This window comes from Manacus candei, unplaced genomic scaffold, assembly GCF_025592945.1.
Source record: "Manacus candei isolate 608988 ecotype Guabito, Panama unplaced genomic scaffold, ASM2559294v1 h1tg000088l, whole genome shotgun sequence".
Classification (NCBI taxonomy): Eukaryota; Metazoa; Chordata; class Aves; order Passeriformes; family Pipridae; genus Manacus; species Manacus candei.
In genome coordinates, this window is record NW_026138136.1 from 7,832,478 (window position 1) to 7,855,211 (window position 22,734).

General features: G+C 37.0%; 1 protein-coding gene across 4 annotated transcripts in view; it reads left to right on the forward strand.

Moving 5' to 3' along the window:
• MOCOS (molybdenum cofactor sulfurase) overlaps positions 1–22,734 on the forward strand; it is a 211,389-nt gene that overhangs the window by 146,215 nt on the left and 42,440 nt on the right. For all 4 annotated transcript variants that reach the window (XM_051812637.1, XM_051812639.1, XM_051812640.1 and 1 more), the window contains one exon: positions 11,032–11,231. In XM_051812637.1, coding sequence (XP_051668597.1) covers positions 11,032–11,231 — 200 coding nt within the window. The remainder of the gene's footprint in view (positions 1–11,031; positions 11,232–22,734) is intronic.

Below are 22,734 nucleotides of genomic sequence, written 5' to 3' on the forward strand. Positions count from 1 at the left end.
CCTGTTGGGTTTGCAGTCAAATGTTTGAACAGTTTGATTAATGACTGTACTACTAATTGGTCTAAAGTTGGCTGCTGCTTTGAATTAGGTGTCTTCTGTCTCTTGTGAAGTACCTCAGTAGGGTGATGTAATGCCTGTAGGTATGTAAGACTAACAGAGGCCTGGTCAGTCCAGAAAGGTTGTGTCACTAGAATAGTAGAGAGGTTGAATCAAGAGAAATATTAGAAGCTTGGGCAGGCTGAAATAGCCATTCTGTTTAATTCAACTCAGACAGGAATATCTGTTGCACTTAATAAATGAAATAGACTAAATAGTAGTCTTTGTTAGGCTTAAGTCATTTCAACTGCAAAACAGGGCTCCTGACTGCTCAGCTAGAGACTCTAAGCCAAGACAATGTTGCCTAAGAGGAGGTCTTGTGTGCCATTGAAGCCATTCAAATTATCTCATATATTGAGATAAGCATCCTTCAAGAAGGGGAAAAAAAAGAAAGAGATGAATGTATTTCATCAACAAGTTTTTGTAATTCAAGGCTAAGGTATGAAAGCAGATTCTTTGCTGCATGTTATGAAATCTGCATATCTCATGTTGCTCAGCATCTCTGTGTAGCCAAAGGTTATGCAGCTAAGCTTGTGTCAACTCTCTTTGCTGACAGTAGTAACACTCAGTGTCTGTCAGGCATAATGGATGTATATACTCTGAGTAATTTCTGAAGATTTTCTTTTCATGATACTTTAAATATGAAAGTCTTTTCATGGTCATACTTTTAATTTACAATAGCAAGACTTCACTTTTCATTGGTGGGGCAGGAATGAAAAAGAAAGTAATAAGGATTATCTGTGCATTTATTTCCTTAAATTGCTTTGTTCACTGAATATTTCCATTTATCAAATAAAGGCATTCTAGATATCTTTGGCAAATATGCTGTATAAAAGAAAGAAAGAAATACAGGGCAGATAATAACTAAATAACAAAAAACCACAAGAAGAGCTGTATTTCTGATTTTTCCCTTCATTAGCCCTGATAGTGTTCTGTAACATCTTAAAATATGGATCTCATAGAACAGTCTGAAGAGCAGTAGGCAATATTACCACTTTAGTAATAATGTGTCAGGATGTAAGAAAAAGTGTTCAAAAACCTGACAGCTCCAAAGAAGCCAGGGAAGTAAAATAAGTTGTTTTATTGTTGTGCCTGGTGTCAAACTAGAGTCTGAAGACCTTCAAGGGAAGACATGAGTGAATCTGGAACCCCCACTCCTCATGAGGGTTGTAGCTTCATCACTACATGGTGGGAAGGGAACTTCTGCCATCTTGCCTTCTGTTTATTACCTGAAGGAAAGGGAATTTTGTGAACAGTGCTTCAAGCTGGACCTTCATTTCTAAAGCCTTGCTATTGTAAAACATGACTTAACTGGAAACAATGGGAGAAAAGGGTTTCTTTTAAACCATTTGTTTACACCTTAACTGCAAAGTCCCTCATTTGACAGAACAGCAGCAGCCTCTACTCTTTTTGCCTCTCTTCTGCAGAGCTCAGGTGTGCTGGGTTGCCATAGGAAAAGGCCAAGGCTTCCTAAGTGCATGCTGCCTTGCTTCTCTTCTCACAGTGGCTCCCTCTGAGTTGGTAGCACTCATCCTTCACCTATGCCTTCCTCACATCAGTGTTTTCTTTTAACCTTGTCTAAGTCTGTGTTCAGAGGTAGTTCCCTAGTTTACCGTAGGTCCTGATTTACAGCATGAGGCAGCAAGTGGAACACATAAGAATTGCTCATGTCTTGAAATACTTCAGCTCTTCTGAACTGAATCTGAAGTACAGGTTTTGACTGATTTTTTGTGTTATAGCTTATTGAAGCTGATATAATACCAAGAGTGATTATTTTTTCTGATGCACACTACCTACAGTCTTTAAAAGGAAGAAAAACTACAATAAATTACTTCATAATGTTAATATTTTCTGCCTTAGATTTCTCTTCCAATCTTCTGTTTAGTAGATCTGCTCACTGAACTTACAATTGATAAAATACCTATTCTGTGCTTACAAAATTACAGATGGTCAGTCTTTGTCCACCACACTATCATATTGCTCATCAGCCCCATGACTCGAAGACTATACAATCTTCTAGGTGCAGTGGGTTTCAGAAGCTCATAGGAAAGAGCAATGTAATGGCAACCTGCCAAAAGTTAATTTATGCCAGCTAACACTGCAGGACATTCTGCTTATAAAAACTCTGATGCTGTTTTACAGAAGTTATTACTGAGTGTCCCACAGCAATGGCTATACTTTAAGAATACTGGCATCTTACTTTTATTGAACTAGCTATTGAGAAGTGAGTCTGGAACTGTAAAATCATTGCTTCAACCTGTGTGTTGAAAGTGTGTGACATTGTGCCAAAGTAGCCACTTTTTGCTCTCAGTTTACCCTTTTACTGTCTGTGAAATGATATGTGTGTTCACACATCTCACAAACTCACCAATGAACTTCAAGAGATCTGACCCTTCCATGTCCAGTAAGAAAAGATAGCCACATGAGGGAAGGTGTGTCAGTGGATCACCTTTTGGTCCTCACAAGAACAGTGACCGAAACAAAACAGAGTTAATACTGTGACCTGAGGGAAGGGTCAATAAAAATCATAGTAGAAAAATTAAAGAATTCAGGGATTCCTGAAATGTTAGCTATAGGTCTCTTTTGTGGTGTTATTATACATAATTAATAAAATAATTGGCCTGGTTGAAAAGCCTGGGGCAAGTCTTGGTATGATTCAATTTAGCATGAGATCACAGAACCCAGAGCACTTTTCAATATTGACTGCATGTTTACTTATGATTAAGGCATCAAATAAAGGAAATTTCGAGGCAGTTTTTAGAATTCATTGTATTTGCTTTATTACCTCCATTTCATAAATGATACCATTCCTTCCATGGTAGTATTATAATAACAGTACCAGCAGAGACCTAGTCTGAGAATGCAAAACAAATGGCAAAACATCCTTTCAGGCTATCAGAAAATTATGAATGTCAATAAATACAAAATTTCACTAAGGAGAATATTGTTCTTTTAATAATAATGGATAAAAATTATTTTACTGACTTCCTGTATTCCTGAATGTTACAGATAGAGAATGGGAAAATTGAGTGATTTTTTTTCCTTGCTCCATCAGTAGTCAGCATCATGCTTTAGAAGTTGTCCTTGGAAACTTTTCGTTTAGTGTATTTTGATTCTTGATTTGATTAAATGAATTTATGGTATTTTCTATATTGCTGTGATGGGAAAGTTCTGTGGGGACTTAGAGAGAGTGGGATTCAAAGGCTGCACAAGAGCAGACATGGAGTATCCCCACTGCTTCATACACTGGCAGCAACAGCCTTGGTTCAGAGATTGTCAGAGAAAAAGAGGAAAGGTGTCCAACCAAAATTATGAGTTAGGGAAAATCTGTACTGCAAATCGATATGCTGCCTTGGGCACCAAAGTGTTTCACTGACAGAAATATTCCAGAAATGTTAAAAGTTTTACTAATACAAAACCCATAGGGAGGTAGAGTCAAACCAATGGGTACTGAGGTGTGAGTTCTGGGCACAGCATTAACCATTCTTCTTCACCTAATGCAGGCATGGTGAGCTTTGATGCAGAACTGATTTATGTCCTAGCAAGGCTTTAGATTGGGATCTCTCATCTTAGGAAGAAAAAGAAAGAAGCTGCCTGGGTTTTCATAATATTTTTAAAAAAGAATTCTCTTGGTGCTCAGGAAGAGTTTTCCTCCCACAGAAAAATTTGGATTTATCTTTATATTCAGCTTATTTTTAGTGCAAGTTGTTTTATCCATTGGTCTGCAGCTCCTCTCAGGGGAAAACAAAAACAAACAACCCACAAAACTGTGCAGACATTAGAAAGTCATGAGACCATCAAGTAGCACTGGTGGCTGGGTCTTACAGAAAAGTTATTTGAGGGAAAAATTATGCTTAACTGCAGGCCTGATGATAGTATCAGTCTCTGACTGAGCAGAAGATGACAAAGGTTTTGCTCCAGCTATTTTGCAGTGCTTAGAAAGTTGTTGCTGACTCAAATAAGTAAGTTAGTAAGTAAGTAAATAAATAAATAAATGTTCATGCAAAGTCAGACCTGAATTAGTCTTACTGACTTGAAAACATAAGACTGACTGCCCCATCTTACATAGCTTTGAGACAAAGATGCTCTGCTTTACATTAGCAGACTAGTTGTTGAGAGTTAAAAATATCAGGAAAAAAGCAGTATTAAAGCTTTCACATGCTGACTTCAAGGAATTGTGCATAGAAGACTCCATTAAACAAAGGACAGACACAGAGCAGAAAAAAGACCTGTATGTAACATTCAGGTTTCTAACAGTTGCCAGGAGAATTCATATGCTTTTATAGTACAAGCTTCTCTTGCATTTTGTCCTTAAGATGACAGAATCATAAGCAGAAGTTGTTCTGCTGGACTGAGAAGAACCTTGGGAGATAAAGCCTTTAGAGGTAAAATGTGAGTATCACATAAATCCATACTTTCAGGGATGATTCTGTTGTTCTCACAGAATCCTCTGTGGGCTCACTCCAGAGGTTCAGTTTGAATGCTGCTTCCATGAGTTGTGCAAAGCACTCTGCCTTTTTAAGAAAGACTCCCCAGTCATCTTTTATGTTGCCAGTTTTGTGGTTTGTAAAGTCATCCTGAAATTATTATCTATGCTGAGAGTATGGCTTGGGCACATGGAAGAAAAAAGGATGGACAGATAAACATACCCTCCACTTGCTCAAAAGAGAAATAATAGCAAACAGTAAATAAATTTATCTTACTCGGAGCTACCTGAATACTTAGATAGCTACTAGTCTAACAAGCAGTAAATTGAATTGTACCTGTAATTAAGATATCTATACTAAAAGTGAGCCAGATAGCTGGCATGTACAACTTCCCTGCTCTTATGCTACTCCCAAGAAATTTGAAAAAAAAAAAAAAAGCAAAGTATTCCTCATATAATGTTTGAAAATCAGGAGCTGCTTCTTTCAGAATGTGCTGCTGATTTTATTCAGAACAAAGACTTCAAACTCCCTCACTGTGTGAAAACAGAGCTTGAATTAGCTGCTCTAAAGAAGTGGGAGATGAGGCATCAAAGAGCCTTCTGTTCCTTAAGATAAACACTGAATATGTGTTTCATGTTTGGTTTCGGTATAACATTCTGAATAGAGGATTAAGCAGTTGCTTCCCACAGTCTTAAACTATTGAGATGGTGTGGGAGAAGAGGAGAATAAAAGGATTTAAGCTATTATGCAAAGAATTAGTGTTGAGAGAGTAAAAGGTCCCCCCTATTAGCCATTGAATTCTGCATGGATTTAGTACTATTGAGAGTGTAACATGGTTCTCTGTTTTGGACACACAGAAGGTACATAATTAGGTTGCAGGAGCCCCTCTGAAGTTTCAACTTGGACACTGATCTTGTGAGATGGATTCTTGCCAGTTCATTATGTGTTTTCAAACAGAACTATATCCTTTTTAAAAAAAAAAAATACATAGTTTCATAACTGAAATTTTCTTTCTCTGTAATTCTGTTTGTTACATCTTAACTTTAGAAAGAAGCCTGCATGACAAGGTATTATTTTATTGCAAATACCAATGACATCTGAGGACACAGATTTTACGCGTTTTGCTCACACATGCAGTCACCTTAGCTGAAGGAAGGGTCGTGGTTCACCCCACTTTGTGTTGCCCAAACCAATGTTTATGATGTGTGTTTTATAGATCTAGTTGATTGGACTGGTCATGTGAGTCAGTGTGAACAATGGGTTTGCAATCTGTTCATGCCTTACACATTTTCTGTGAGTGTAGATGATGGATATTTTTATGAATTGAGTGATAAGCCATTTACAGTGTTTTATTTTGAATTTTAGTGAATGAGATTTGGTAATGACCAATACTGCAAGAGCTTTTTTCTGTTGACTCTATGGAAATGTTAGTGTATTAATTTTAATGCTGAAGTTCCATGAGGTATTCTTCTACCCTTAGTTCTGTTTTTAAAAGTAATGTTTAATTGCTGTTAGCCTACCTGAGAGCTCATTTTCATGTGGTTTTGTTTATATTTTTTTTTAATTCCTTGGTAACTTACAATAGAAATTACATACATTTTTTATATATTTTTTCCTCTAGACATCTGCTACTCCTACTCTGGGAGACAGGCAGTAGCAAGATTTGGTCTGACTTAGGACAGCTATTTTCATAATTTAGGAGGGAAAAACCCACCAAGAATGTGTAAATTTATTATTTTTATTGATGAATGTAGGAGCTATAACAAAGGATGAGTGATGAATGTTTTTTATCAAGCTGATTATATTTTCTTCTCATTATTTCCTTTTCTTGTATTCTATTTATAACATTTCAGGGTTGCACTTTGGGGGTGGGCTGTTGGATCATCTTATGAATATTTCATTTTTATGTTTGCAGTGTTTCGTTTGAAACAGGATTGCTAAAAAAAAGCAAAGTTTAGAATATTGTTTTGTGTGGTTTTAAGCCAAAGCATTCGCATTTGCGAAGGAAATATATGAAGCTATGATTGCCAAGTTCATCCTCAAGAGATAATCTTTTTTTGGGCAGAATAACAGTAAGTAGATGACAGATTTCAGTCAGAGACATTCAGTTCTACGCATAAAAGAACACAAAGAAAAGCTCAGAAATTAATCTTAATGTACGCTTCTTGGAGGAAGTGAAGGAAGGGCTCCAAATGTTTGGCAGGATTTCCAGGTTCCATGGCTTCATTAGCACATTAACTCACAGGTCCCACAGAGTGATCTGTCTTGTTTGGGATCTATTAGAAGGTGGCTACATCTTGGTTTCACTTCCTGTTGGTTGGTTTGCTATGATTTCACCTCATCGTTTCTCTGCCTCATTGCTTTCTGTTAGGTGATATTGAAGAATAGTGAATCAGATTGATCTTTTTCTTTTCCAAACATATACGTGGATTTACTGGAGTAACAGAGAATTTGTTCACTTAAACCTCGATTTCTGTGGTTTTTTCACAGCAAGTTAGAACAATAAGTGTATGTTTGATTTATGGCTCTCTTCTTTCTTATCTCCAGTATTTAGTTTTTCATAATAAGAGAGATAAAAATGTATTGGAATGCAGATCACAGAGGTTTCTGAGTACAGTCTGAAAACCTTAAACATCAGAGCTTTCACTCTAGAGGCTCAGTTTCAGTATCTGCTTTATCTTAATCTCTTTATCCAAAATCTTTTACAGATGTTGACATATGCCTATTTGTCTACAGTTCTTTCAGGAAAAACTAGCATTTGAACATTTGGGCTGCTGGAATCCTGGTTCTTTCAGAGAGGAGATGATATGCCATTACATGTTTACCATTTACATAATGCAAAGCCAACTCAAAATGCAAAACTGAAAGGCATTCTTTACTGAATACCTATTGGACATCTGTTTATCTCATTCTTCACTGATTAGAGGTAATGCAAATACAAGATGTTATCACCAGACAAGCCAAGCAGTGGATTTACAATACCATGATGACAATTGTGCATAGTTTGAATGCACACAGTTTGCACCCTGTTGAAAATGTGACGTAACTTACCCTTCTCTTCCAGATGGCTGAACTGTCCCACAGTCTTGGTGGATAGGCATCTGCACACATGCAAGTCCTATGGAAGAACTGACACTGTAAATTTGTCTGTGGGTTAGTCAGTGCACTGGCACTCTGAATTTTCCATACTGGAACAGTATACATAACAGTTTCCATAACAATATACAAACTGAGGTATAGGATGGGATTGTAGGTCTGAGATGGCACTAACCTGTCAGGATGCTGTAGTGTGCAAACATTCATCAGCAACAGGAGGTTTAACAGCATCTCCATAGGTTTGCTAGAATACTTTGGCAGGGGGTACAAGTACACAGAAGCACAAGTTTTCTTTGTCAGTCTCTTCTGCTCGAAGACTTTGCCACTGTAAGAATATATGGCATTTATTGTGGCAACAAACCGTGTAAAAAATTTGGTGCTATTAGGAAGCAGAATTAATTAAATGATCGTGTCTGGCTTAATGTAATGTCAAAACATACACGTGGGGAAAAATTAATAAGGGGCATATTAATCAACAGAAATGCAGGAGTTTCCCTTTTAACAGAGAAGTCTTTACATTTCTGCCATGGGAAGAAGTAAGTCATTAATGAGTCCAGATTGTGGACTGTGAGCATTCTTTGTGCTGAATGTGTTCCTATACATATAACACACATAAATACAATGAATGGTATTAGATGGACTTCATTTGGTGTAATTTAGAAATCACATTAATTCTGATCCAAATTATAGAATGCATAAATTGTTCTTAATTTTAAAATAATTTTTTGGAGCAACTACATGCAACTCATCTTAATGAAACAATGCAGTGATAGGGAATAAAATCCATAAATCGAGAGGGCGTCAGGGCACTTGAGTCCTTCTCAGCACCTTCTCAAGATGATGTATCAATGATTTTGCAAACTGTAAATCTTCCAAAAGGCTTAAGATGTGCTACTGCTTTTATTCCCAAACATGTAGCTAGGAAAGGGTCTCTAAGTGTTCAGAGTTAAGGAATTGTTCATAGAACCTGAGTTCTGTACAGAGAGAAGATAAAATGCAGGAACGCAATAAGCTAATAAATACCAAGTAAAACATAATACAGAAAATCACTTTCACATTTAACTTAGACAGGCTCAGTCAAGAAATGAGTTTTAATTTGTCACCCCAAATATGGGACTAGATGCAACAATGCAAGTCCTTAGATCATGTTAGAGACCAAAGATTTGTTCTGGTTTTTATTTTCTCTTCCTCAGATTCTTTTACCTAGATAGGAGAGGGAGATGAGGTAAGCACTGGATTTATGCAGGACATAATATGGATAATTTTGTTGAACAAAATAAAAATAAATCAGAGCTACTTTCTGAATATATCCCTTTTTCCATCAGAACAAACTTCAAATGGTTGAGAGTTATTCCACAAGGTTTTCTGTGACATCAGACCTAATCACAACCTATTCTGCTACTTAAAAATACAGGACCCTGGCAACACAGCTTCCTCTCTCCAATCACAGGGCAGGAAAGCAACTGCAGGCTATTGCATCTGAATTTGTCAGAATAAATAATTAAAAGGCTCATCAGCTTCTCACTAATGAACAAGGAAATGTGATTAAGCAACTTTAAAGGAGAGTAGCTGAAAACAATATAGAAATGACAGCAGGATGATTGCTGTGAATGAGCGACTGAAATTTCTGAATAAGAGATTTCTTCAGCAAATCATGAGGATGGTAGTTTAATCTTCCATTAAAAGATTCCTGACAATTTGGAGAAGCTCTGAATCGGGAGATTACAGACGTCTCAGAAACTGACAAGGCAGAGACTTCTCTTAATACATCTACTTTCTGGCAAATGCTCAGAAATAACTTTTGTGTGTGTGTGGTTTTGGTTTTCCTTTTTACTGTTTCAAGACTCTTAACTTCTACCAAACAATGACTAGGACGTCTCTGACTAGGCTATCTTTTATTCTCAAAGACTCTGAAAATACAAATCATCTTTCAGACCAAAATGTTCTAGAGATGCTTGCCAAGTTTACTGTGGCTAACATCTAGAAATTGTACTGATTAGCTTCTGGCATGGTTCCTTGCAAGTGCTTTGCATGCTAGTGTCTCATTAAATATCTTATTCCTCTTTATTTAGCACCAAGAATGTACTTCCACCTTATATCTAGTCTGTTTCTATGCTTTTACTGTCTGCTCTTCTAGCTTATCTAAAGGAGATAACACATAATACAGAAACTCGAAGAAAAGTGAAATAACAGACACCAGTGCAATTCTTCTGTATATCTGGAGAAAGATTTTTTTTCCTTTATATACATTCATAAACAACACAGTCTTTTTATGAATAAAGGCACAAAAGTCAACAAACAAATTAGGAAGGGTGGTTGTATCAGACTTTAGAAGTTTTCAGATACTCAGATATAAAAGTGGCATGCACAAAAGTAAGTGTAAGATTTATAGTTTAAAAAGAAAAAAAAGTAAAATAAAATGTCAAACATCTTTTTAGTTACAGAAATACTCATGTGCCTCAAATAGGATGCTCAGCATTACAGAAAATACTCTGGGTCTAAAACCCAGAAAAATGCTGTTCTACTTCAAGAGGTCTTTGAGGAAATGTTTCTTTGTTTTGTTTTGTTTTTTATACATGATGTAGGCCCACCATAGCACAATACATAGTGTACATAGAAGCCACTTCAACAGGGATATCTAGCAAAGACACAACCTCTCCTCAGAGAGCAGAGATGTCAGGAATTCTCTGCAATTCTCTTTTCCAAACTACTCAGAGTAGAGCGGGAATAAAACAAAGAAAAAAAAAACAAAACAAAATAAAAACCAGCCACATATTTCCTTTTTATGCTTTTTCCAGGCCAAGTTCTGTGAAAACTTCTCTGCGAAGTTTCTCTTGAGCAACTAGATTGCCTGGGTATAGTCCATGAAGCATTTACAATGTCCTTTTTCTTCTACAAAAAAAAGTACAGTCTTGGAAGAATAATTCTTCATTATTCAAATAAATTCCTTGTAGAATTACATTTTTACTTTTTCATTACATTTAGAATTTTATTATTTTATCTTAGACATAACAGTTTGCTTTCTGTGCTGTGTTAGGATTGATGTCTCCTTCCCATGATCTCCAGAGTAAGATCTGGAGAAAAACTTGCTTTTCAATTCATTTGTGCCAAAATATCTTAGTTTTATGTATAGACTGGAACTAAAAATCTTGTAATTAATGTGAATTCATTTCATTGTAACTCTAGCTTTCTACAGTAGATTAATTATAGATAAATTCTTGGTGCAACAGTACTTCTGAAACTTCTATATGAGGAAAGAAACATTTGCAAATTGTATAAGCATTTAAAGAAACACAAACCTACCAATTTCATGCTAATTACCTTACAGCAACCCCATTCTGAAAAACCATCCTATTTTTACATTGTCCTAAAAATAATGCATCTCACATGTATGTGCACTTTTCTTTTGTAGGTGGAATGGAGAAAATAAAACAGCATACCTTTACATTAGCTCACTATACCTATACTGTGCTTTCTAACTTAAAATATGCCAATGGGGCTCCTGTAGTTCACATTTACAGTGATACAGACTTCAGCAGTCCTGATGTCCAGGGTCCAATCATTAATTTTAACGTGCTCGATGAAAACGGAGAAGTGCTCGGCTTTTCACAGGTATGTTTTTCTCTTGTTTTAACTTGAGTGTTATGATTGTATTTTAAGCATATTCACAATATTGTTCTTTATCCTAAAAGAAACATTTTATTTATAGTACTCCCTTCTGAGGTTTTGGTTTTGTTTCTTCATAGTTCTGCACCATATATACACACCATTTTTACAGCAGAAATAAAATCCAATAAATGGTGCTAGTACAATAAAAAGTACATAATAGCCAAAGGCAATATCTTACAGATTTAATACTCCACAAGTAGGAAGTTTGGAAGTGGGCTGTTTTAACAGGATATATTGACTAGGCAGTTTGATTTCTTGTTGGCTCCCTTCTCTTGAGTACTCAAAATTGGGAATTGAAGACCAAGTCTGGAAAAGCTGATAAAGAGACTGCCTTGGAAATTTGACATACAAGTGAAATATCTCAGAATATTGCAGTCACCAATGAAAGAGGAGTTCTCTTTTCCCTTCAGTTCTGATAATTACATTCTTGTAATATTCCTGAGGAAGCATGAAATAAAGTTAAATGATCAGTGTAAAGAGTGAGATTCAAGCTCAAAAAATCCTTAAATGCTGTCTTTCCCAGCAGTTTTTTCTAGCCTTTATCCATCAGGTATACCAAGTATCTTTGAGATAAAACTTCATTAAACTTTTCTCCCTTCAGTAGAGAGGTAATGGTGTATGACCATAATTGTGTGTATGGCTGTGCACCATGTAGGCGGTGGGTCATGTAGGATGGAGTAGCTCACTTGTTCATCAGCGGAAGTCAGAAAAACCACAGAGCTCTAGTTTTGCTTAATTCTTCTTTTCTTTTCGTTGGCTGATGATTGAATAAGCCCACAAGTCAAGTTCAAGTGTATGGCCTTGATTTTTTAAAAACTGTCAATAACTGAGTAACTGCCAATAACATCTGTCTCGGGAGTTACCCCCCTCTGCCAGCAGTAGTGGCAGAGCTGCATTACTCCTGGAGCTGATAATTCTGGACCATTGGGGAAAGAATGGGAGTGCTGCAAAAGGTATTTAACACTATTCTGCCAGAGAGGAGAAGAATGGGATAATGAATGGAACATGGAGACGTCTATGAGAATACAAGAAGAAATCCTTATATACACAAGGGAAAACAGAATTGAAGCAGTTACTTGGTAGCCTGTCAGTGTGGAGTTTTACATTTTTTTTAAGGCATTTATCATCCTGATGAACATGGGATGAGCAAATATACAGTACTCAAGATGCTCTTCTTAACATACAGCTTTTTTCAGAAAATGCTACCAAACAGTGACAAATGTTCGCCACATTTCATTTCAAAGCATTCCATGTTTTAGGAGTGAATTAGCCATTTAGGTAATCTTGAATATGTATGGTAATGTTCCGAAAAGACTGGAGATATTAACATAACTGCATTTGTAAAACACTTGGAAAATGCTTTCATGTTGCTTCTGTTCTTTGGTTAAAACCAAAGACTGTATTTTGAGTTCTGATTTTCACAATTTTTTAGTAAAAATGGCTCATCCCTGTTTCACTTTTTTAAACTCAACTGTTCCCTTGAAGAAAAAATTCTTCTATAGTCTTATGCCTCTACTATGCCTGTTTGCTGCAGTGGCTGCTCATAAAAAGCTTCTTTATTGATCTCTATCATCTCAACTGTACTGTTCACCAGGTTCTTGTAATTTCTGGCATATGCAGTGTCTTTTAGATTATTTTGTTTAATTAAAACAATGTGCAATTTAATGACTTTTAGAGATTAACAAGTAACAGCATTATTCTTTCCCAAGCTACAGTATGTGTGATGTATATATAATTGTCTTTATTATGGAATGAAATTCTTTCATAGACATCCTATACAATTTATGAGGGAGAAAAATCTTTGCTACTTCTTCTTTATGATTACAAAGAAAATACATACATCAGAAAGTAAGCTTCATTGAAATAACAATATACAATCCCATCTTTATACCCGTATGCATCTCTAAAATTAGATAGGTTTATTCAAATCAAAGTTAAATCCATTACTTTCATGAATGTTTTGGAAGTGAAATAGTGTCCTCTAGTTTGGTCATCTGTGGTCTCCACATTTATGTGGATTTACTGGGTAGTCTACAAATGCAATCTGATGGAGTTAGAAGAACACAGTTTCAGAAGGCTCCCAGAAAACATTTTTGGGAATTTTTAATGAAGGGAAAATCGGATGGTGTTTCTCTCTGACATGCCTAATACTAGTGGACACCAATTAATGACTCAGGTTGTTTTTCAGCTAGTATATTAAAAGAGAAATGACAGAATGTCCTATTCCTTTATGGATGATATTCCACCTATAATTAATTACTTATAACCAGGCATCAAACCAGTTCTATTTGTCTTTCTGACAAGCAATTGTTATGTGCCCATTGCCTATTATAAGGCACAGTGTGACTAGACATTAACATTTGGTAGCTTGAAAAGGACAATATGACTAACTGATTCCAGAGAAAATATTATGCTTGCAGCAGTTTATTTGGAACATTTGAGATTGGCAAGAACGACTTCATAAGTAGACACTGTCTTCAGAGGATACCAAGCTTACATTTAAGCCTCAAGATTTACATAATTGGCATGATATTCAAAACTCTGAACTAAGCCCAAGATATTTAGGATGTGAAAGGCGTGTAGTGAAATACATGACATTTAACACTACTGTTGAAAAACGAAACCTGAGAAAAAATTATGTCTTTCATCTGTGTAGCAATGGGGAGGAAAACTATTCTTACCTGCTCATGTGGTTGAAATCCATTTCTCAGTGTTATCAGGGTTTAATTACCATAGCTAACAAGGTTGTGCCACTAAACACAAACATTCTTGAATCACATACATGGGGTCAATTGCATCAACAGGAAAGAGCCACAATCTTAGATTCGTCTTTTAGTAAAACCACCATTGCAGCTGAAGATCAAAGGAAAGCATTTCATTAAAGTGAGATACACAAAGAGCCATACCATGCTTGCACTCTTAGGTGTGGTGGCAATTTTTACAGCCTCTTGTCCCAGTATATATGATATAGAATATTTGGATGTAAAGATGTGATAGGGTGGGACTGAAATAATTATGGAAATTAGTTGAATTGCTATTACTTTTTCCTTTAAATGTTCCTTTGTTATTGATAAAGGGTAACACTGTTTTAGAATATTATACCTGGAATAAACTTGCATTGCACACTATGTGTATCATTGGTTGAACTGACAGTTTAATTACTACTTTAGTTATTTTTCTCTAAATGACAATTAAAACAATTAAAGAAGAGGGACTAGCAGACTCTAAACATCAATAGTCACTCCAAGGCTTTGGTTTTTCTTCAGATTTTTCATTAAACATTTCTTTATTTAGAAATAAAACTACTACAGTTTTTAAATTTCCATAAACCTCTTGTCTTGAGCACTAAAACTGCATTAAATTTCCTCCTTTGAGCTGCACCAAATAATTCCGATGAAAATTATTTCCGTCAGTAAAGTTGTCTCATAGACTACTGTTGGTAGTAATTTGTTCTTGAAATTACTTAGGAGGACATCTGCATTCTTTTCACAGAAGCTGCCTGTCCTCTGCAGCAGCACATCTGTCATTTTGGTATGTGTTTATTTGCACTGCAGCACCAAAAAGCCCCTTATGAACAGGGGGTAAATTGAATACTTGACAGGCCCAGGATATAAAGATGGCCTTTTTGCCAAACGGCTTGTTCATATATTCTTGTCAAGCTAAGAACAGATAATTCTCCAGCATTATAGTTTTTGCTGCTAATGAAGTGTGGACAGATGAGAGACTGGTGGTTTGGAAAGGTGTGAAGGTGCAGGGCTAGAGATGAAGGACCTCAGCTAACTCAGTGCTACAGGATGGAAGCAGCAGAGCTGACATTAAAGCAGCAAACTGTCAGTCTTCTGCTTCCCTGTGAGGCTACCAGAAAAAGAGAAGCAACTAGACCTAGATACTAAAGGAGATTTGTGATGTCACAAAAAAATGGCATTACATATATGCTTGGTGGTGAGCTAATACTGCAGACTTTTCACACAGAATCATCATTAGCTCATTTATTAACAATGAGTGTCTGCAGCCTTTAGCATACATGAATGTCATGTGTTTATACATCCCCATATCCTTCCAACCTCTGGAACACTGACAGCAGTGACTCAGCTTCGGTTTGCGTCTTGGCCATCTTTTTTATCAAAACCTTGCACAGGACTCTACAAGATTCCAGCCTGGTTGGAATGCCAAAGAGGTGTAAGGAAACAACATTGATTTGAAACATCAATCATACACACATACAAAAAGTAGATTTCTTATAAATTGGGTCAAAGTGAAAATGTTGTTGAATGTTCTCTTCCATTTGCAGATGTAAAAAAAAAACAAACCACCATGTCTGCTATTAGCACCTTTTGTGCTAATATTATTCATAAAACTTTTCTCTTTGATAGGGAACAGAGACCTGTGAAATATTCTTTGTACATTCAGTAGATAATTGCAGAGTAATTTTATAATCCTTTCACATTTTGTTCTGTAAATTAAGTATGGAAGCTGGAAAAGGGGAAGGGGGTAAGAGGCACAGATGGGCAGATGGAATTTCACCTGAAACATTTGTTGAATTGCATGCACTGGAGAGCTCTTAACCAGTCACACCTTCCAGTTCAGTGTTTTCTACCCCAAGTGAAAAATAGCCCTTCCCTTATCAAACTTTTTCTTTTTTCGCTCTGGTGTTCGGAGATAATATTTTTTTTCTCCTCCTGTACCTAACAGGCTTTAAAAAGTCAGGAAACCATCATAGCTGCCTTTTGAAAAATGGTCATAATTTCACATTTCATCTGTGGATTACCAGCACCCATACATGTTCTGTTTTTTCATACTGCCTCCTTTACTTGGAGCCTGAACCTAAGTAGGAGTAACTTGCTGTGATTGGCTCACCTGCAAAAGTGTCTTGGTATATGTATATATGCTTGCATGTCTCCTAAAAATCCTGTCAGGAAGGGAATGAGCATCAGTCCATTAGCAGTCTCAGCCTTCTTGCCTACCACTTCACACTTGTGTGTGATAGACAAGCTGCTAAAACAGGAATCAGCTGCCAAAGATAGAGAGTGTAAACATTTTGGTTTGCCTAAGGAAGACTCTTCTGCAGTGTTGCATATGAATGAGTTTTGCCTCTCTAGACTGAGAACCCTGCTCACAAAGATTATAATCAGTTTTGTCTAGGAGCCTACATTAGCATGTCCTGGCTCACTCTCATCAATCCAGACAGAGGGAAGGGAGGTCTAGGCTTTGAACTTACTTTCTTCACCCATTTCTCAATTAAAAGAAAAAAAAATCAACCTTTCTCAGCAGATAAGTTCTAGTGTGTGTCCCTTCAGCATAAATCCATAATGCAATTTGATGACTGCTCTTATTATGGCATATGCCTGCTGTCTCACTCACCTTTCTCTATCTCAATCGCCCTTAAATTAATGGAAGGATCAACTCAATGACACACCGTTGGTTTTTTTCCATTCCTTCCTTTGCTTTCTATCATTCTGAAGTGAAGATCAGTGTATTCCATCAGAATGTGTGGCCCTGAATCACTTACATCCAGCCACTCACTGTGACAACTTCTGTTCCCTGGTAACCTCTTTCTGCCCTCAGTACATGCTAGGAGTATAAGAAGAGGACAAAACCAGAATGAGATTCCTCCAATAAACAAAAGAAATTTTGTTTTGTTTTTAACCCCATTTATCCTTCTGTATCCAAAGCATCCTATGTTAGTGAATTGCCTTGTAAGCAGCTTAGCATCCAAGCTGAATTCATCCCTTTTGTTTTGAGAAGATATGGAGGGGGAAAAATAGATCTTAGGGCTGCATGGTCATCTTTACTTGAATTTTCCTGCAGCCTCCAGAGGCAATTCAGTTCTGGAATTCAGCTATATTCAGTACTACAAAATATTTCCTAGCAATTAACCTAAATTTCTCACAGTGCAACTCAAGTCTGTTATTACATGGACTGGGCAAAGAAAGAGACACCAGTTTGGGCAGGAAAAGAGAACCAAAGAGGATTCCAGACATCCAAGGTAGCGGAAGAGTTGAACAAGCAGCCTCAAACAGTGTTGTATGGTAGAGGAGTAACCAGGGAAGAAACAGAGCAGTATGTGCAGGTAGAAGTTATTCCATCTGTTTGTATTTGGACAGGTCTAAAAACAAAAGTAACATGGGACAAAGTGATGTGAGGCAGGTTGGGAAGTGCACATAAAAGTAGTTATTCTAGGTAAATAACATGGTGACAGCCAGCTCTGAAAGCACTTTCATACTGAAAGTACACTTTCTCTGCTTCAGTGTCATGATGTTCACTTAAGACCTTCCTTTTCCTTAGGTACTGTCTTAATGAGTTGTTTCAGCTGGACGTAGATACATAGCCAGGACCTGGCAATGGCCAGGTGAAATGCCTGACTTCTGCTATAGGCTTTCAGTGTCACCTTGAGGGATTCAATGTCTGTCTTCCCCACTTATTCTAACCTCACAGGAGTAGAGAGAAGATATGTTAAATACTGGCAAATCTTCAGATATCAAGTGGCGGATACATTTCTATATACACACAGCTGGTTCAATACATATTCATATCACTGCTAATCGTTACATGATAAAAGGGACCATGCAATACCTGAAGTGGGTAGATTTCTTGAAATACTTGCTGTTTGTGTCTTAGATAATACTCTTGGTTTCACTAGTAGATCAGCTCCAGCTCACTGTACATATGGTGTATAGGTGTGGAATTAGTGCAATAACAAAATGAGAATTAGAAAAGTGGGGTTGAAAAGGAGCTACAGCATTTCACAGGCACAGGGAAGTTGCTACCAGGTCAATTGGATCAGACTACTGATCAGAGCCTGATGGTAGCTGCCAGTACTTTTTTGGAAATTCATACCATATCTCTACAGGAGAAAGTGGGTAGCTGTTAAGCAATGAGGAGGGATACTTTCTAATTCATTTAATCTATGTGAAATAAATTTTCATAGAAAGTTATTAAGCAAGAGATCTTTGTTGTTCTTCAAATTTAATCCTTTCTTCTTTTTTCATCAGTTTCTTTTTACTTCCTTGCAAAACAGTCATTCAGTTTTGCAAGTGGCATGTGCAGCTTTTTTTCATCTGGGCCACAGAAAATGGAAATACAGCATTTGTTAATTCCAACTAAGAATGCCTTTGCAGTGGTGGCCATATGACTCTGAGCTAGTTACACTAATGCTTTTAGAAGCATAACCACTCATTATATTAATTTTGATGACTCAGGGAAAGAACGGTGTTCTCTAACTTGCTTAATGGGATTTTTGGCTGTCTTCCCAATAGCTACCTAAAAATTGCTGAGGTGATTACTCGCTATTGATTTTAGCTATGGATTTAGCCATTGATTTCAGGAAGCCAGGGATGGCAGATGGACCTGCACAATAGAATGCAAACAGGATTATAAAGATAAAAATATTGTTATGAAGATTCCTGTTGAACATCCACTGATTTCCTTGCTTCCAATTAGTTTTCAATTGTACTATGAATGTCTTGAAGAAGGGAGATAGCAGCAATGCAGCAAACAACACTGTCTTGTCAATAAATGGCACCTTATTGCTTCAAACTGGAAAGAAATCATTACAATCTGGATCTTTGCTTTGGTTACATGGGACTGGGTACTCAAACACAAAAAGGAGCTCACAATACAGGAGGCAATTTCATTGATCTAGGTAGGGAATCAGTGGCTGAACATAAGGAAGTGCTATACTTCAGAGACTTAATGTATAAATGTTGTTGGTAGTAGTTAGTTGGTAATGAAGCTGTCTTCTTGCTGAGGTAGTAGTGACAGAGTATAAGCTGACTTGCTTTTTGTAATATCTCCTTGCTGGAGACAAAGACACGTGAGTTAGTATGCTCGAAATTGCCTACTATTAAACTGCTCATCAGAGCTGATGAAAGTTAGAAAGCTTCATGAAAGCCTAGACTGAAGGTGTTGCCTAACACTGCTTCTCTGGAGTGTCCTTGCATGTTGCTAAGGAAACGAAAGGAGATAAAAGAAAGATGCTCATAGTTGTTTGGATGAAAGAATCTCAGATGAATGAGGGAGGCTAAATATTTTCTGTTTAGTAGCAGGGCCAAACTGCGGCTCTTATCTATAGACCTCATCACATGGGAGAAATATAAAAAGAAACCACATGGCAGTAGCAAAAGGACTGCACTTTTGGCAGTTTCCACTGGATTCCCTTTTCCTTCATCTCGGTAAAAGCAGATCAGCAGCCTTTGAATGCGTGCAGTGTCTGGTTTCAGTCCACCATCTGAATCCTTTGAAGACAGAGAGCCTGGCCCCACCTTCTCTATTACCTTGCTTGCATCTTCCTGCCCTTGCCCTCTCTCCCAATACTGTATAGGACCCTGTATGGCCATAATTAAAGTAATATTCTAACATGGTCCATCATGGGATTTTAACCTTACAATCCCATTTTCAGGGGATAAATACAGACAGAACAGAATTTAAGCAATTTAAAGGGAGGAAAAGGTGGAAAAGATTTTGACTGGGACACAAATCTGTGTCACTAGACTCTTAGTATCGTGCACTGCACATTTTAATTCCTAGACATTCTTTCTACTTATGTTAGTCTGCTACATTCCCTGTTATCTCTCTTGATATGAGTTATAGCTAAGTCTTCTTCTGTTTGGTTTTCCTCTGGCTTCCACATCTCTGACTAGCAGTAGTTCGACCCAAAGCCTTTAGCCTACAAAATAGCTGGGAATGCTCAATGGGCTGTAGAGATATGAACCTTTTCCTATGACTCACAGGGGGATGCTCTGCTGAAGTCAGAGGTAGGAAACCACAGAGGGCTCAAGTTCCTTTTGTTTTCTTTTCTTCCTGGAATCCATCCTTTTCGTGGTGTCACTATAGCAAACCAGATTTTCATTGTCAATTAATGCAGTTTGAACTGAAAAAAAAAAGTAATTGATTGGAGAGACCTATGGCCATTGAGACAAAGAATCAAAGAAACAAAATCAAAGTGTTTAGCCTACTCATCAGCTTGTTCGGTTTCAAACAGTTGGATTTTGGAGTCATGAAGTTTACATGTTTCAAATAGTCCATGCCTTAATTCACTGCATGTACTGCTGGAAAAAATAAACAGATGAAATGTGAGATCATCCAGTAAAAAGTCTGTATTTCATTTCTTCCCTTTCATTCTTTGGGGATGAGCCACCTCATCCGCAAATCTTCTAGCTTCTGGTTGTCAGAAATGTAAAGTTATTGTCACTCCTTTAAGCATGAAGGATCTGCAGTTTGCTATGTATATTGCATCTTCCAAGTGAGAATTCCTGCAGAGTGGCAACTCACACATTCTGAATTATGCTGAAATTTCCAGGCTGCTTCTCTCCCCTGCAGTCTTACCTGGTATTTGATTGTCTTTAAAACTAGCAGAGAAAATTATCACATCAACTGCAAGGTTCCCGATAAGCTAGCATTTACACTATCAGGACACTGAATTTGAAAATTTCAGTAAATTTCAATATCTCTGTCTAATACTTAACTGCCTTCTACCAAGGAGATTTTGTTCAGAGTGAGTGATGAATAGATGTAGACCGAAGAGAGATTTACATCCACTCTTCAGTTAGTTTAAACCTATCTCAACAACTAGAGACTCAAAACTGAGAGGATCAGATTCATCAATACTGAGGGAACCTGCCCAGGTGGAAATTATTTCCCTGAGATGGGAAAAAATGCCTTTGTTGCAGGAAACCATGCAGTTAAAACAGTTTAATGATACTGTAACTCAACTAAAATGCTCCTCCCCCAATGATTTGGAAACAAGTGCTGATTTTTTTTTTCTGACCTACTTCTTATTAAACTGTATTAAACAAGATTAAGTATGCATTTACATCAGCAACAGCGTTTCACAGTCAAATGCTGGATGACAGAAAGAGCTAGCTTACTTTCTTTCCAATTCCATGCCATGAATCAGTGAATTAATTTACCAGTGGATGTGGAGAACAGTGTCATGAAGCCTGTTTTATAACCAGCCATCAGTGATGTGCAGTGAAATTCTTGTAATGAGCAAATCCATCAGACATACAAACTGCTCTGATATTTGGACACTGTTGAAAGTAGAATGAGAAATCCCAATCCCAATTCCTGAAGGACAGTACCTGCCAGTATTGACTTATATGTTTGGTTTTTTTCAGGACACTTCGTGATGTATTACAAAAAGTTTCTTTATTTATGTGAATAATTCTTGTGCTATTCAATAAAATAACTTACACAAATAAGAAGTACTTGCTTGAATAAGAACTACAGAATTGTATCCTATGGGAATAACTTCAGCAAGGATTTCTAAAGAAATCATCATTCTTTGTGAAAGTCTTAGACTTAGTTGATTAGGAATAATGCAAAATTATGTGCTGTTTGTAAATAGTTACTTTCACTTAGTATATATATTCCTACAGCAAGTATCATTCTCAAATGTATTTCAATGAAACCTGAAACCAGAGAAAACCTTACAGCTTTCAGCTGACTGTCCCAGAGGCCCTGAAGCAAATGGGTAGCAGAAGTCAGCCATTTAGCAAAAGCAGAAAGTTTCCAGTGCAGCTGTTTGACAGGGAATGAGAAAGCAGAACACACCAGAAGCTCATTTATTTTCAGAGCTTTCCAGCTGCTGGGTGTCAACTAGAATACCTGATATTCAAGAGGGGACTACTGTAGGGTAATGCATTAAAACGAGGAGGGCGGAAAGCTCTCCACTTCAATATTTTTTAGATGAAAAAAAAATTGTATTTATCAGGTAAGGAACTATGAAAGAAACCCCAAATGTTAACATTTGATCAATCTGACAATACTAAAAGAAAGCTCACTGAGAAAAAAGCAACTGTTTTAAAAAAATTGGTTTGGGCGAGCTTTATTAACGTATCTTTATTAGAATTGAAGACCATGGCTTGAAAGTGTGAAAAGCACCTTTTGCTTGTCAAAAGTCAAGATTATGTGACATCAGAAGTGTTGCGGTGTGAGGCACCCTACAGGACCAGGCCCACAGTAAAGAGCTTCAGAAAAAGTAATGAGTGTCAAGGGGCTCCGAGAGGCAGAAGGGACTTACGTAGTGATGTCTTAATTATCATGTCCTCATTGACTGAAATCAGTAAAAATACTGCAAGATTTCTGCATGTGTTTTGCAATTTAATTGTTGCCTTTAAGCTCTGAAAGACTAAGGCCCAACAGTTCCAAATATCATACCCAGGGAATCACCAAAACTGACAATACGAGTGCATTAAGCTGTGTGCTTACCACTAGTACCATTCATGCTTCTGTGCCTTCACTAACGAATGTATTACTCGTTCCCAAAAGTCAGCTGCCACTGTTACAGACAGAGCTGCAAGCAACATTCTGTATTTCATAACTCTGAACTCAATATCCATTATTGCTCCTTATGGCAATTTTAAAGATGTGCTTTATTTAAGTAAGCTTTTCTTCATTGGAATAACTGTAACAGATGTTTTATGTTCTATTTGTTTTGCTATGTGGT